The 14752-nt window shown below is 37.9% G+C and overlaps 2 protein-coding genes across 3 annotated transcripts in view; one reads left to right on the top strand and one right to left on the bottom strand.

The window, feature by feature from the left end:
- Window positions 1-14752, top strand: part of LOC144965043 (myosin-IIIb-like) — a 56598-nt gene that overhangs the window by 10929 nt on the left and 30917 nt on the right. For both annotated transcript variants that reach the window (XM_078899922.1, XM_078899920.1), the window contains exons 6-9: window positions 1659-1761; window positions 3359-3506; window positions 6679-6784; window positions 13845-13967. In XM_078899922.1, the coding sequence (XP_078756048.1) occupies window positions 1659-1761; window positions 3359-3506; window positions 6679-6784; window positions 13845-13967 (480 nt within the window). The remainder of the gene's footprint in view (window positions 1-1658; window positions 1762-3358; window positions 3507-6678; window positions 6785-13844; window positions 13968-14752) is intronic.
- On the bottom strand, window positions 8316-9362 carry LOC144965045 (52 kDa repressor of the inhibitor of the protein kinase-like). The gene is made up of 2 exons (XM_078899924.1): window positions 9244-9362; window positions 8316-8614 (listed from the first exon to the last, which is right to left on the bottom strand). The coding sequence occupies exons 1-2, from the start codon at window positions 9360-9362 to the stop codon at window positions 8455-8457; spliced, it is 279 nt and encodes a 92-aa protein (XP_078756050.1). The 3' UTR covers window positions 8316-8454.

The raw sequence follows: 14752 nt of genomic DNA, 5'->3' as shown, positions 1-14752 counted from the left end.
GCCTGTGGCAAACTGGGCCTGACTAGGCCTGTGACAAACTGGGCCTGTGACAGACAATTGGACCAGACTGGGACTGTGACAAACTAGCCCTGACAAGGCCTGACTAGGCCTGTGACAAACTGGTCCTGTGACAAACTGGGGCTGTGATAAACTGGGGCAGCCTCCAATACAGACCCCAATACCATAATGATACAAAGCTGCTAGATTCTGCGGACTGTCAAAAGAATTGAACAAAAATGAATATAAACAGCTTCGAAAAAGAGCAAAGACCAAACACGGAACGTTTCAGGTTCAAAACCGTTCTTCAGCCTTAAAAACAATAAAATTAATACTTTTCTTACTTATCCTCTTGGTGTTTGATCAGCACACAAGGTTGACACGGTGGAACGCCATCTTTCTCGGTTAGAGGCCATTTTTGTCATCTGTCCCCAAAACCAACCACTAGCCTTCATTTCTGTTTCGATGCTTCTCCTCCAGGTCTCTAGCGGGCGGCCCATTCTTCTCGTTCCCTGGGGGGTCCACATGAGGGTTATCCTGGGAATTAATACGTCCTTCAAATCTAGGCAGTTGCGGCTATGTGGTCTTGTGGTATGACACTCGCTTTCGGATCGGAAGGTCCTGGGTTCGAGCCTCGCTCGGCGCATTGTTGTCCTTGGAAAAGGCTCTTTACTCACTTTCTCTCACCTTACTCAGGTGTAAAATGAGTACCTGGTCGTTAACAGCGTTGCCTCTGTCCGAAAAAAATTGTAATATCACCTAACAGGCGTCGTGTCCCGTCCTAAATGTTAAATGTTGCTGTTGTCCAGGGATGCCTTGTAAAGCGCTTTGAGCGCTTTTTGGATATTTCTCTATATAAAAGCTCAATTTTTAAAAATCCAGGCATTTGGCAGATAATATATTTGACACGCCCTATCCGCAAAAAATATTTCTCTGTCGTTTTTCTGGCTTTTAAGTGACGAATTAATGTTATTTATTCATTTTCGTCTTTGGTTAAAAAAAAACAAACTACTTTTATTCAGCCCATAGGGGAAATTTGTCTTTAGGGTCAATTGCACAGAAGACTGGAAACCCAGGCGTCAGCCGCTATGCAGCGCCGGAAATTGAGCTAGGGCGAGATCACTTGCTCAAGGCCACACAGCGCAGCAGCGGGTGATCGATCTCGGTACCTTTCGGGTATGAAGCAAAGACCGTACCGCTGAGGCTGAGACACGCTGCCCTCAAAAGTAGGGTGTTTTGAACCTGAAACGTTTAGTCATCCATCTCCACTGCTTCTTTTTTTCCCCTTTGCAGTGCTGTGTTAAATTGAGCTTTTATAAAGCGCAATATCCACTAAACGTGCTCTAAAGCGCTTTACAAGTGGTCCCTAGCCAACAGCAACACTTAACATGTAGAACGAGACATGACGCCTGTTAGGTGATATTGCAATCTTTTTCGGATAGAGACAACGCTGTTATGACCAGGTACTCATTTTACACCTTAGTTCGGTGAGAGAATGTGAGTAAAGAGCCTTTTCCAAGGACTCAACTATGTGCCGAGCGAGTCTCGAACCCAGGACCTTCCGATCTGAAAGAGAGTGTCATACCACTAGACCACATTGCCGTGTTGATGGTCCACGTCCTACACCCACTCACTGCTTATCTTTACTGATTTATTCCTAGGTGAATCCCTTACTGGAGGCTTTCGGCAACGCCCAGACTAATCTCAATGACAACTCGAGCCGTTTTGGGAAATACATCCAACTCAAATTCAACAATGGCCAAGGTGGGGGGGTTTGGATATCATTCAACAGCTCATTGAGCATGGTGTCATCTTGATAATGGGCTTTTCTTTCTTTCTTCTTCTTCTTTCTTCTTCTTCTTTCTCTCTTCTTCTTCTTCTTCTTTCTTCTTCTTTTCTTCTTCTTCTTCTTCTTCTTCTTCTTCTTCTTCTTCTTTCTTCTTCTTCTTCTTCTTCTCTTCTTCTTCTTCTTCTTCTTCTTCTTCTTCTTCTTCTTCTTCTTCTCTTCTTCTTCTTCTTCTTCTTCTTCTTCTTCTTCTTCTTCTTTCTTCTTCTCTTCTTCTTCTTCTTCTTCTTCTTCTTCTTCTTCTTCTTCTTCTTCTTCTTCTTCTTCTTCTTCTTTCTTCTTCTTCTTTTCTTCTTCTTCTTCTTCTTCTTCTTTCTTCTTCTTCTTCTTCTCTCTTCTTCTTCTTCTTCTTCTTCTTCTTTCTTCTTCTTCTTCTTCTTCTTCTTCTTCTTCTTCTTCTTCTTCTTCTTCTTCTTCTTTTCTTCTTCTTCTTCTTCTTCTTCTTCTTCTTCTTCTTCTTCTCTTCTTCTTCTTCTTCTTCTTCTTCTTCTCTTCTTCTTCTTCTTCTTCTTCTTCTTCTTTCTTCTTCTTCTTCTTCTTCTTCTTCTTCTTCTCTTCTTCTTCTTCTTCTTCTTCTTCTTCTTCTTCTTCTTCTTCTTCTTCTTCTTCTTCTTCTCCGTATGTTTTATTATATTTTATAGATAATTGATATTGTTTTTCTTGCGAAAGTAAAAAAAAAAAAAAGAAAAAGATTTTAGATTCTAATTACCTGAACCTTAGACTCACATTTCCGCCATGTTGTATGGCTCTGTGCCCTGGTGGTACGGTGTCTCGTCTTGTCACAAAATGTAAGTGATATTAAGTTTGATTAGTGACCGGATGAGTGACAATGATCGTGGGAAATAAGAATCCAGCGTTATTTTCTTGGGTAAGGCACTTAACATACATTATTGCACCACTCGACTCTGGTGTGAATGAGTACCTGGCTATTGGCAGTGACGGATATTTTAATAGTATTAGTACAAAAATGGACGCCCAATAGGCGACTGATAGGTACTGTAAGGGATAGATATATGGTTCCATTTGGCCTGGGGGAATAAATAAAACATTGTGAAACATTTTGAGCATGGTAAATCTGTGCAAATGCGTCATAAGAATGTTCATATTCAATTTTGGTCACCCTGATAAAATACCACATAGAGGCGTCTGATCACATGATTGCTTTTCTTTGTAACATGACATGCGGCTATGTGGTTTAGTGGTATGACACTCGCTTTCGGATCAGAAGGTCCTGGGTTCGAGCCTCTCTCGGCGCATAGTTAAGTCCTTGGGAAAAGCTCTTTACTCACGTTCTCTCACCGTACTCAGGTGTAAAATGAGTACATTGCCGTTGACAGCGTTGTCTCTATCCGAAAAAAATTGTAATATCGCCTACCAGGCGTCATGTTACGTCCTACATGTTAAATGTTACTATTGGCCAGGGACCCCTTGTAAAGAGCATCGGGCACGTTTAGTGGATATTGCGCTATATAAAAGCTCAATTAAAAAAAAATAACTTTTTTTTTATTTTACCAGTTGTGGGAGCCAAAATATCCGAGTACCTTCTAGAGAAATCCAGAGTGGTTAGGCAAAACCCTGGCGAGGAAAACTTTCACATCTTCAACTACATGTTTGCAGCCCATCGAGACGGAAGTCTGGGCTTGGGGAACCCCGCTGGTTACAGGTAGTAATACTATCTTAAAACTGTGGTGTGGAAGATTTAATCATGCTATGGTCAGTGATTTATATAATATTTCCACGTCTTCCACGACTGCCCATCGAGATGGGACTGGGGAACCTTACTGGTTACAGGTAGTAATTACCTTACCTTACCCGGGTTCCATCTCTTTCCAGAGGTCGGATGTCATGGCCTTCCATCCTTCATGGTCCATTGCAGCCTCGTTACAGTCTGCCATGCGCCGTCCTGTAGCTTCCTTTATGCCATCTGTCCAGGATTTCCTTTGTCTTCCTCTGCCTCTCTTTCCTTCAATTCTTCCCTCCATTATCCTTTTTTCGAGACTATCATGTCTTCGCATATGTCCAAAACATGACAGCTTTTTGTGCTTCACAGTCAAAAGAAGTTCTTTTTGTTTTTGGCCCATTAGGTCGAGGACTTCGATGTTTGTTTTTCTTGCTGTCCAAGGTATTTTCAGCATTCTCCTGTACGTCCGCATCTCAAAAGCTTCAATACGTTGTTCTGTCTGTGCGGTTAGTGTCCACGTTTCACAACCATAAAAGAAAATGGACCACACATAGCATTTGGTGCATCTCATTCGTGTTCTGATGGAGATATTTGTGTTGGTGAGGATTGGCTTTAGTTTCATGAACGCATTTTTGGCCAGCATTATTCGTCTCCTGAACTCTTTGTCAGACTTTGTATCGGATGTTACCAACTGCCCCAAGTACATGAACTCCTTTACTTGTTCCACTGGACACTCTTCTATTTCTATATCTATGTCTATGGGCTCTTTCTTTTTTGTTATCACCATTGTTTTTGTCTTCTTCGCATTCATGAACAGCCCCTTTTCTTTACTCTCTTCGTTCACTTTTGAAAGTAGCTTCTGTAGGTCTTCCTTACTTTCTGCCAACAGGACAGTATCGTCAGCGTAACATAAATTGTTGATGTTGTGGCCACCAACCTTCAACCCTTGTGCTGTTTCTACTTGCCGAAAAATAGACTCTGTGTATAAATTAAACAAGCAAGGAAACATAACACATCCCTGGCGCACTCCTTTCATGATTTTAATTGCATCTGTTGTATCTGCCTGCACTTTTATCTGAGCCTTTTGCTGCCAGTACAGATTAGCGATTAGAGCCACATCATTCTCTTCCACACCTATTGTCACAAGGTCCTGGATAAGTTTCTGATGACTAACAGAATTAAATGCCTTTTAGTAGTCGATAAAACAGGCATATATGTCTTTTTGGACCTCTAAGTATTTTTCTGACAGGATTTTTAAGTCGAAAATTGCCTCCCTGGTGCCACTGTTCTTTTTGAATCCAGTTTTCTGTTCTGAAATCTCACGATCTACTTTTGACGAGATTCTTTTCAGGATTATTGTCAGGAGGAGTTTCAGTAGATGGCACATAAGTGATTGTTCTGTAGTTCGAACACTCAATTGCACCCGCTTTCTTGGGTAGCAGTATGAAGATAGAAGTGCGAAGGTCTTCTGGGATGTGCGTTGACTCGTATATTTCATTCATAAGGTCCGTTATCACATCAACACCAAATCCACCCAGTGCTTGCAGCATTTCTGTTGACACCCTATCTATTCCATTGGCCTTCCCTGTTTTCATGCAGTATAGGCCTTTCTCTACTTCTGATCTTAGGATTGTGGGTCCCCGTAGAAAGGACTGTATATGGTTGTCACCTCTGTCCGCATTGAATAGCTCCTCCACGTATTCTTTCCATCTATTGGCGATTTCTTCCACCTCAAAGAGGAGTCTACCTGATTTATCTTTAACAGGTAGTAATACAATTTTAAAATTGTGGTGTGTAAGAAATAATTATGCTATGGTCAGTGTTTAATATATACAATGATATAGATATAGATTTTTATATAGGTCATTTATGTAGTAATTCCACGTCTTCCACTAATGTCTAGGGCTGGAGAACCCCGCTGGTTACAGGTAGTAATACAATTTTAAAACTGTAGTGTTATAGTTATGCTCTGGTCAGTGATTAATAATATATACAATGATATAGATATTGACTTTTTTATAAGTCATTTACATAGTATTTCCACGTCTTCCACAACTGGCCATCGAGATGGAAGCCTGGGCCTAGGGAACCCTGCTGGTTACAGATAGTAAAATATTTTAAGCAGAGATGTATAAGATATAGATAGAACGAAGATGACGTCACTCGGGCCTTTGTCATTGTTTTTTGCCATCCATGTTTATGAATAATTCTCACTAAACTGCATTAACCAGACTGTAAACGTTCAAGGTTACATATAGTTTTGAGTGCTAGTCCGTTGTATTTCCGGATGGCAATGTTGTGAGCTGCTTAGCCAAGCGCATACTTTCTATAATTTTATTATGGTACGTGATTCATACAACGATAGAGAAATACATTTATATAGTTCATCTAATAGTGCTTGTGGAGAACCCTGGAAATTTTGCAGAGAGATAAAGGCTATTACGAATAGACACTCATCTATTTTAGTTATAATTTTACTGTATTGTGGAAATCATCATAGATCGAGAATAATCTTTTGGGCCATCAACAATAAAACGTTTGGGTAAAAGTCTGTAGATGCGCGCAAATTAATCTGACAACAGTGTGGCCAGATGACGGTTCCCAAGGCCAAGGTCAAATTAAGGACCGATCATTATGCCCTAGCAGATTTAATAAATAATCATTTGAGTCAACGGATGATAGAATTACCCTATTTAAAAAAGGTTTGCAAGTTACTCGCATATCAGTTTGTAATAAATAGTGTAATAAATTTTAGATTTGCCAGTAAATTTTGTTATTGTTGGCAAAAATTTAACATAGGCTGTACAGAACAATTTTAACCCCCTTTCAGTATTTCTTAAAAAAGAATAGATTTCCACATTTTCAACTAAGCCCACTGAGATGGGAGCTTGGAGCTGGAAAACCTTTCTGATTACAGGTAGTAAATCACTGATGACCTGTGGTGTATAAGAAACAATTAACTGTGATTTTATGTATAAAACAATAGATATAGACACATGTAGGTCATTTTTACAAAACTTCCACATCCTCACATCCTCTTCCTGTTTATGCCAGCTTGAAAGTATTTCCATTTCATTACAACCATGAGATCATGACAATATTGGTTATCAGACCTGCGAATAAGTACACGTCGGTTGTTTCTTTCATTCTTCAGATATATTTCTAACCGTGCAGAGAACTTCAACAAAAGACTCGGCGCATTATTTGAAAACCACGAAGAATTGGTGAATGCTATGGATCTGGTTGGATTCACAGATGATGTAAGTGTTTACTCATGCGTGACCTATCATATCTACATGATGTTGTGTTGGAGTCAGAGAGTTTAGAAGCTAACGCTTAGAGAGCTCTCTCTTCCCTCCCGCTCTCCATGACAACAATGCATTTCATTGCGTATCAGCCGAAAAATTGTGTGTCACGAAATAGGCGCGGATCACTGAATGTGTGTTTCGTCTGCTAGAGATCGGCTGCTCTTTTTCTTTACTATCGGCTCAGGCTTTATGTGCAAAATCGTACAGATTAGTTTGATTCTCTAGATCAGGTTACGATAACTTTGTAAGATTCTAAAATAAATTACTTATAATAATAATGATGTGTGTGTGTGTGAGACACACACACACACACACACACACACACACAGAGAGAGAGAGAGAGAGAGAGAGAGAGAGAGAGAGAGAGAGAGAGAGAGAGAGAGAGAGAGAGAAGGCGGGTGGGAGGGGGTGAGGGGGGGGGGATAAACTTTGACAAAAAAAAAATTTAACTCAACTTTACAGCGAAAATCATGATTTATTTTAAACAAACTTAATAGAAACAAACGACCTTTGTATTTTCAACAAAGCCATAACTCTCTCTCTCTCTCTCTCTCTCTCTCTCTCTCTCTCTCTCTCTCTCTCTCTCTCTTCTCTTTCTTCTCTCTCTCTCTCTTCTCTCTCTCTCTTCTCTTCTCTTCTCTCTCTCTCTCTCTCTCTCTTCTCTCTCTCTCTCCCTCTCTCTCTCTCTCTCTCTCTCTCTCTCTCTCTCTCTCTCTCTCTCTCTCTCTCTCTGTGTGTGTGTGTGTGTGTGTAAGTATGTGTTTAATTAACACACGTATAGTTCAAAATAATATGTACAATGAAAAAATAGTATGCATGACTGAGATGACGTCAAGTTGCGTTGCATAGATTAATGACCACAAGTACAATTAAACATAATGAAGGAGAGAAATACAAAATACATGTACTCTCGTGTAAGTATTGTAGAATCTAATCTAAAACACATTTTATAAACTGAAAAATGGCTCAGTAAAATCACAAAGGGGACAATGCTGCATCAACACCGATGATTGACAGTGACAGACCAGAATTGATAACCTCGGTATACATCCATTGTCTCCTGAGACAGACGGAAGCCAACAACAACAGGCATACCGGTAAGAAAACAAATCAGCGACATATCAAATCTACACGACATGGCTAAATGTGGCAGCCTTCCTATTTCTATGGGTGGGCTGTTTTTCTGACAGTGTCTGATTCATTAACTGGCATTAGTGAACAAATTAGCTACATAAAAAAGTAAATCACACTTTCCATTTTTGCAACCAAGGCCCATGTGGGGTGGAATGCTTACCACAAGCCGTCTAATGATCCTATTTCTCAGACCAGTAATGTGCAGTGTGGGAGTAATGGCGTCTCTGAATTCCTTTTCCATAATTTCTATGATACAGAGAAGTTCTGAACTTGGTGCACAGAGACCGCCATGGTTACAACCCTGAAGGTTCTTTGCATGCAGGAATACTTGACTCTCTTTGCCAGGGTCCTTGTCACCTTTCAATAAATCTTGACAGTCTGTACACACATGGGGCATTAATTTGACTGCAACATACCCAGATATGCAAGTTGTTACATTCTGTTCATTTGGTATTAGGGATTGCATAGTTGATGGCAACATCAGCTGTCTAATTTCCTGTGGAACATCTTGTTGAAGGCGTGTCTTGACTGCCACTGAAACAGGAAGCATCAAAAGGTTCTTCACATAAAACATTTCGTCTGTACAGTGCATCAGCTGACTTGTCATCCAAATCAGCACGCCTGCAGTTGATGACCCAACGCCTGGACCTGTAAAAAATAACTAACGCAGTTCAATATTGGATCTAGATCTATTATTAGTAATTAATTGAGAGCTAGGTCTGATTAAGAGTTAATTTTATACATAAAAGCACATACTAATTGGCCGAGAGAGACTAGATGTATGCTTCTCTTTAGATAAACTTCTAAAAAACTAAGCTCACTTCATTGAGATTACTACTGTACTAGAATCTAGACATAGGCATCACAAGTCTAGTCAATGTACATCCTATCTAGTCATCCCTCTAAAGCTCTTTGAGCATATTTATTGGATATTGCGCTATATAAAAGCTCAATTATTTTAAGCATAAATCCACTGGCACAACATATATGGCTAAAATTCAATGCCGTGTAGCTACACCGTCGCCCCCCACCCTTTACTGTGTTTTAAATCAACCACATCTGCTATTATGGAAAAGGAGAAGAAGAAGATGAAGAAGAAGAAGATAATGGCTAGCCTCACCCCAACAGAGCCACCTTTAAGGGTCACAGTCACGGTGCAGTAGATTAGAACTGGATCAGAAATCTAATGTTCATTTTCTCTTGTAACACAATCTAGACGTTAATATAGAAATATAGTTATTTGTTAAGGTTAATAGATTAAAGTTTAATTTTCTCACCTTTCAGGATCCTTTGGGAAACGGAAGAAACCTAAATCTGGTCTCTTGTGTCGAGAATTTGAACAATTGATACCGGAACACCACTGGCATTTGTTATGTGTTGTCGGCGTCGGCGCCATCTTAGCTCATTGTTGTACGCGCTTATTTCCACGATCAGCTGTTGACCCAGATACGGGCTTTTTGGCTAGAGAGAGCTCTCGAAGCGTTAGCTATACAATCTCTCTGGTTGGAGTGCAGCCGTCGTAAACTAATAGACTAACACTAGAACCGTAGCCATCGTTAACTTATAGCCTGACACCAGAACATCTAGGACTGGCAGTTTGTCGTCATTTTTTAGGTTTGTGTAGCGTCTAGTGAGGTCGTTTGTAGAGCTCATGTAAACAAGTTATTTCATTGGTTGAACTATTGAATACAACTCACGATTTGTTTACTTTTGTGGCAAAAAAACTGGCATTTTGACGTCATTTTTTTTGGTCAGTGTCAGGCTATAGATAGAATGCGCTTGGCCAAGGAGTTCACAACATTGCCATCCGGAAGTATAACGGACCAACACACAAACTCTGTGTAACCATGAACTTTTATAGTCTTGTTAATACAGTTTAGTGAGATCAACTCACAAACGCGGATGGCAAAAACAATAACAAAGGCCTGAGTGACGTCATCTGCATACTATCTATAACTTTAAGATGGAAACGCTAGAACCCTCTAAGACTTATAGATAGAACAAAATTGACGTCACTCAAGTCTTTGTTATTGTTTTTTTTTGCCATCCACGTTTATGAGTAATTCTCACTAAACTGTATATACCAGTTTATAAACGTTTAAGGTTACACACAGTTTTGTGTATTGGTCTGATATATTTCCGGACGGCCATATTGTGAGTTTCTTAGCCAAGCGCATACTCAGGGACGGCTGGTAATAATGGGCAGGGTGGGCAAATACCAGCCTGTTTTTTCAAGTTATATGCTGTATTACTAGGTCCGAAATAATCTAATTTAAATTAGATAATTTCAAAAGTTATTACTTAAACTTGATACTTCGTACTGAAATCAATTTGTGTGTATTTTTGATAGATTGCGAATCAACATGCACCCCGTATTACAAAAACCAGGATACGCTCCTGTTCTTTTTATCAACCCCCCCCCCCCCCTCAAACCACTCCACTCCGCCCGCATCGTCATCTCATCGTCTTGTCGCCTGACAGTGAACTCCGATTTTGCTGTCTGGCCTCTCTAGCACTAGGTCGGGCTAATTCAAATGAGCCCACCTTATAAACCAGTGAACACTAAATTAAATAGAGATTTTGGCAAACATTCTTTTTCTTATTTATTGCCTTACTTGTGCTGGTACCATTGATGTAATGACATTGGGAAGGTTTCAGTATTGAATTTAATTTATTAATTTACTAATATATCAATTTAGTATTAACTTGTGTTGTTTTTATATATTTGTTTATCCATTTAAATTATTTCTTTTTTTTTCTCGTTTTCCTTAGTGCTTCTCAAAACTCATTTATTTAAATTGTTTTCTTATTTGATTTTTTGTTTTTTGTTTTTGTTTTGTTTTTCTTTAACAAATTAATTTGTTAGTTCTTTTTTTTTCCAATTCTTAAAGTAATTACCGCTGTATTTTTATTGCCAGACCAAATATTTTTGCAAAACAATGTAATTTTCTATTGTATTTCCTCTAATAAAACAAAACATTTTTATTCAAAAGTCAAGACTAAATAAATATATAAAATACAACCACCATTTTGGTTTTCTCAACACTTGAATTAGTATACGAGAAATACTCTTCTGAGAAAAGAGAGAGTTGAATTCTAACTAAGTTATAGAGGAAATAAAGACGTTTAAAGGAAGGGTGGGCAGATTCCGTACTTGCCCGTCCTGAAGCTAATACATACATAAGATGGTTCGCGATGAAGAGGCGGGAAGCTAGGGGTTGGTTGGGTAAGGAGTAAAGATAACACGGTCGTTATTGTCATAGTCTAACGAATGCATGAGGAGAGATTGGTAGCATTGTTTTGTCTTAATTGTATTGTATGAATTATTGGCGACAGCCTAAGATTAAATAAACTTTGTTTTTGTCTTTTTTTTTACTATGGAACTGACACTTGTCATAGCAGACCTGCCTACTTGAAATAGGAAAATAAAAATCGTAGTTTTCAGGATTAATAAAATCCTAGATATTTTAACTACCCTTTAACAAAATCACCGGAATTTTCGTCTATTATAGGTATCAATTTTTTTAAAAAACGAGAAAAACTGATTGCAAACGTAATAATGATGGTGGTGGTAGTAATGATGATGGTAATACTATTATTGTTATTATTATCATTATTATTATTATTATTATTATTATTATTATTATTATTATTATTATTATTATTATTATTATTATTATTATTATTATTATTATTATTATTATTATTATTATTATATTATTATTATATTATTATTATTATTATTATTATTATTATTATTATTATTATTATTATTATTATTATTATTATTATATTATTATTATTATTATTATTATTACTATTATTATTATTATTATTATTATTATTATTATTATTATTATTATTATTATTATCATTATTATTATTATTCATTATTATTATTATTATTATTATTATTATTATTTTATTATATTATTATCATTATTATTTATTACGTATTGGTGGGATTACGATTGTTTTTTTGATTTTTTTTTTGTGTGGTTATTAATGGTATCAGTTCATTGTTTGGTTCCATTTATCATTTTTTTCCACTTTCATGTATGTTGTCATCAAATTGTATGATTTATTGGCGAAAGCCTAAGATTGAATAAACTTTGTAATATCGTATAGTAATCATCATTGTCGACGACATCGTCGTTGTCATCATAATCATCATCATCATTAACAACAACAACAACAACAACAACATTAACATTAACAACAAGTACTACAATAGCAATAAAAACAATATCAACATCATCATGTAATTTCCGTCATCGTCTCCACAACTATCATTCTAACCAACAGTACCACCAAAACCACTACCATAATTACATCCTCCCTCACCGTCTCCTCTTCCTCTTCCTCCTCCTCCTCCTCCACCACCACCACCGCTACCACTATTCCAACCACTACCACCACCGGCACAATCATTCTAACCACCAAGAGAGCAGTAAAAATGATGCAAACTCGAGTCATATCGCTGTTGTTGCTTCTCGATTAAAACTTTACAGTTACTACGTACTACTGAAAACCAGTAATGTAACAGAAATATTAATCTCGCCGTTGAGGGATTAAAGCATCTCTTAAATTTTTCGAGTGAACGAAATGGACTTGTATTGTCAAGGTGTTGTCGCATTATGTCTCTTCGCTTTATTTTTTTGTTGTATTCTCTTTCGTGATTCATTTTTGATTACGTTTGGTATGATTAAAATCTACTGGTATTGTCATTTCATTGTGAATGTGATTATTTGTGGTTGAAATATTTTTTTTTTAAGGTGAACAAAAAAAAAAAAAAAAAAAAAAAAAAAAAAAATATATATATATATATATATATATATATATATATATATATATATATATATATATATATATATATATATATATATATATATATATATATATATATATGACCGAATCATCTTTGCCCCACCACTATAAATAGGCTAGAACCGCCACTGGCGCATACTATCTATAGTTTGGCATCATTTTTTAGGTTTGTGCAGCGTCTAGTGGGTTGTCGTTAGTAGAGCACAAGGAAAAAAGTGATTCCATTGGTTGAACTAGTGAATACAACTCACGATTTGTTTTCATTTGTGGCCAAAGACTTGTCTTTTGACATCATTTTTTGGTCAGTGTCAGGCGATAAGTCAACGATGGCTACGGTTGAAGTGGGGGGTGGGGGGGGGGTGGGTGATAATAGTTTTATAATAACATGTAACCAATCGTCACACCAAGGTACTGTGCTGTAATAGACTAAAAATAATAATGCGAGACCTGTCATATCTACACGTGTTTTGTGTGTGTGTGTGTGTGTGTGTGTGTGTGTTGGAAGGGGGGGGGGGGGGGGGGGGGTGGTGTGTCCATATTTTCTTTGCTTTATTTGTGTCCCATTAACACTGAGATAAAGTAAACATTGCTTAAATTCAACCAATCTTTCTGGCCTGGCGGTGTTGGCTTTCTCGGGACTTCACTGTGTTTATTTATTCACTGAAAGACAGCGTGGCTCAGCGGTACTGTCTTTGCTTCGTACCCAAAAGGGGTACCGAGTTCCATCACCTGCCGCTGCGTTGTGTGGCCTTGAGCAAATCACATCGCCCTGGCTCACTATGTGGCGCTGCAATACGTTTGACGCCTGGGTTATTCTAGTCTTTTCTTGGAAGAGACCCTAAAGGCAAATTAAGGGAATTTTAATTATTATTTTTTTTAAATTTTTTATTTCTGGCCCAGAAGAAAGAAAAATGGACCCACCTTTTTATATTCGCAGTTTGGGTTGTGGCTTACATTCATTGCTTCCATGTTAGAGTACATTGCTATGTTAGTCAAGGGCCGGCCCTTCCATAGAAAATATTGACCATTTTGTTTTTGTATCTATTTACAGGAGCAACAGGATTTGTTTGCAATCGTGGCCAGCGTCCTTCACCTTGGTAATGTGACCTTCAAGGTCAATGATGACGACAGCATCAGTGTGACAGACAGTAATGGAGCGATCAAGACTGCCGCTGTAAGAATGGGACAAATTGACGTGTACTTATTTTCAGGTCTGATAACCCATGGGCTCATTGTTGCATTGGAAATTACTCTCAAACCAACGCAAAATATTGTCAATTACAACAATGTTACATCAAGCCTATAATGGCGTTCGGTCATCAGACCTGTTTATTTGGCACTAAATATTGAAAAGATTCCCCCCCCCCCCTCCCAAATAAAAAAAAAAGTTGTATTGTGTCCAATGAAATACATTAGTTGAAATGAGGTGTGTAGTTTTATATATTATATTATCAGCGCAAAGTTGAGCCTGTTATGAACTGTTAACGAATAAGAAAATGAACGAACACACGTTGTGCAATTTATTGATGTGGAAAAGAAAAAAAAAGAAAGATGGATAGATAGATAAAAAAAAAAAAAAAAAAAAAAAAGAGAGAGAGAGAGAGAGAGAGAGATAGAGAGAGAAGAGAGAGAATATAAGAGAGAGAGAGAGAAAGAGAGAGAAAGAAAGAAAGAGAGAGAGAGAGAGAGAAAATAAAAGAGAGAGAGACACACACACACACACACAGATAGAGAGAAGAGAGAGAATATAAGGGAGAGAGAGAAAGAGAGAGAGAGAAATAGAGAGAGAGAGAGAGAGAGAGAGAGAGAGAGAGAGAGAGAGAGAGAGAGAGAGAGAGAGAGAGGAGAAAGAAGAGAGAGATTAAATCAGGGAGAGAAGAGAGAGAGAGAGAGAGAGAGAGAGAGAGAGAGAGAGAGAGAGAGAGAGAGAGAGAGAGAGAGAGAGAGAGAGAGAGTTTG

This window comes from Berghia stephanieae, chromosome 2 (genome assembly GCF_034508935.2).
Source record: "Berghia stephanieae isolate SIO BIC M18660-M18661 chromosome 2, UCSD_Bste_1.3, whole genome shotgun sequence".
In the NCBI taxonomy this organism is placed as follows: domain Eukaryota; kingdom Metazoa; phylum Mollusca; class Gastropoda; order Nudibranchia; family Aeolidiidae; genus Berghia; species Berghia stephanieae.
Note: the sequence above shows the minus strand (reverse complement) of the source record. Positions and strands in the feature narration are given on the sequence as shown.

Excerpts from the sequence above, each read along its gene's own strand:
- LOC144965045 (XM_078899924.1), bottom strand. The coding sequence starts at position 9,362 with ATGGCGCCGACGCCGACAACACATAACAAATGCCAGTGGTGTTCCGGT. Across the intron at positions 8,615-9,243 it reads TTCCCAAAGGATCCTGAAAG|GTCCAGGCGTTGGGTCATCA; the intron begins GTGAGAAAATTA and ends TATTTTTTACAG.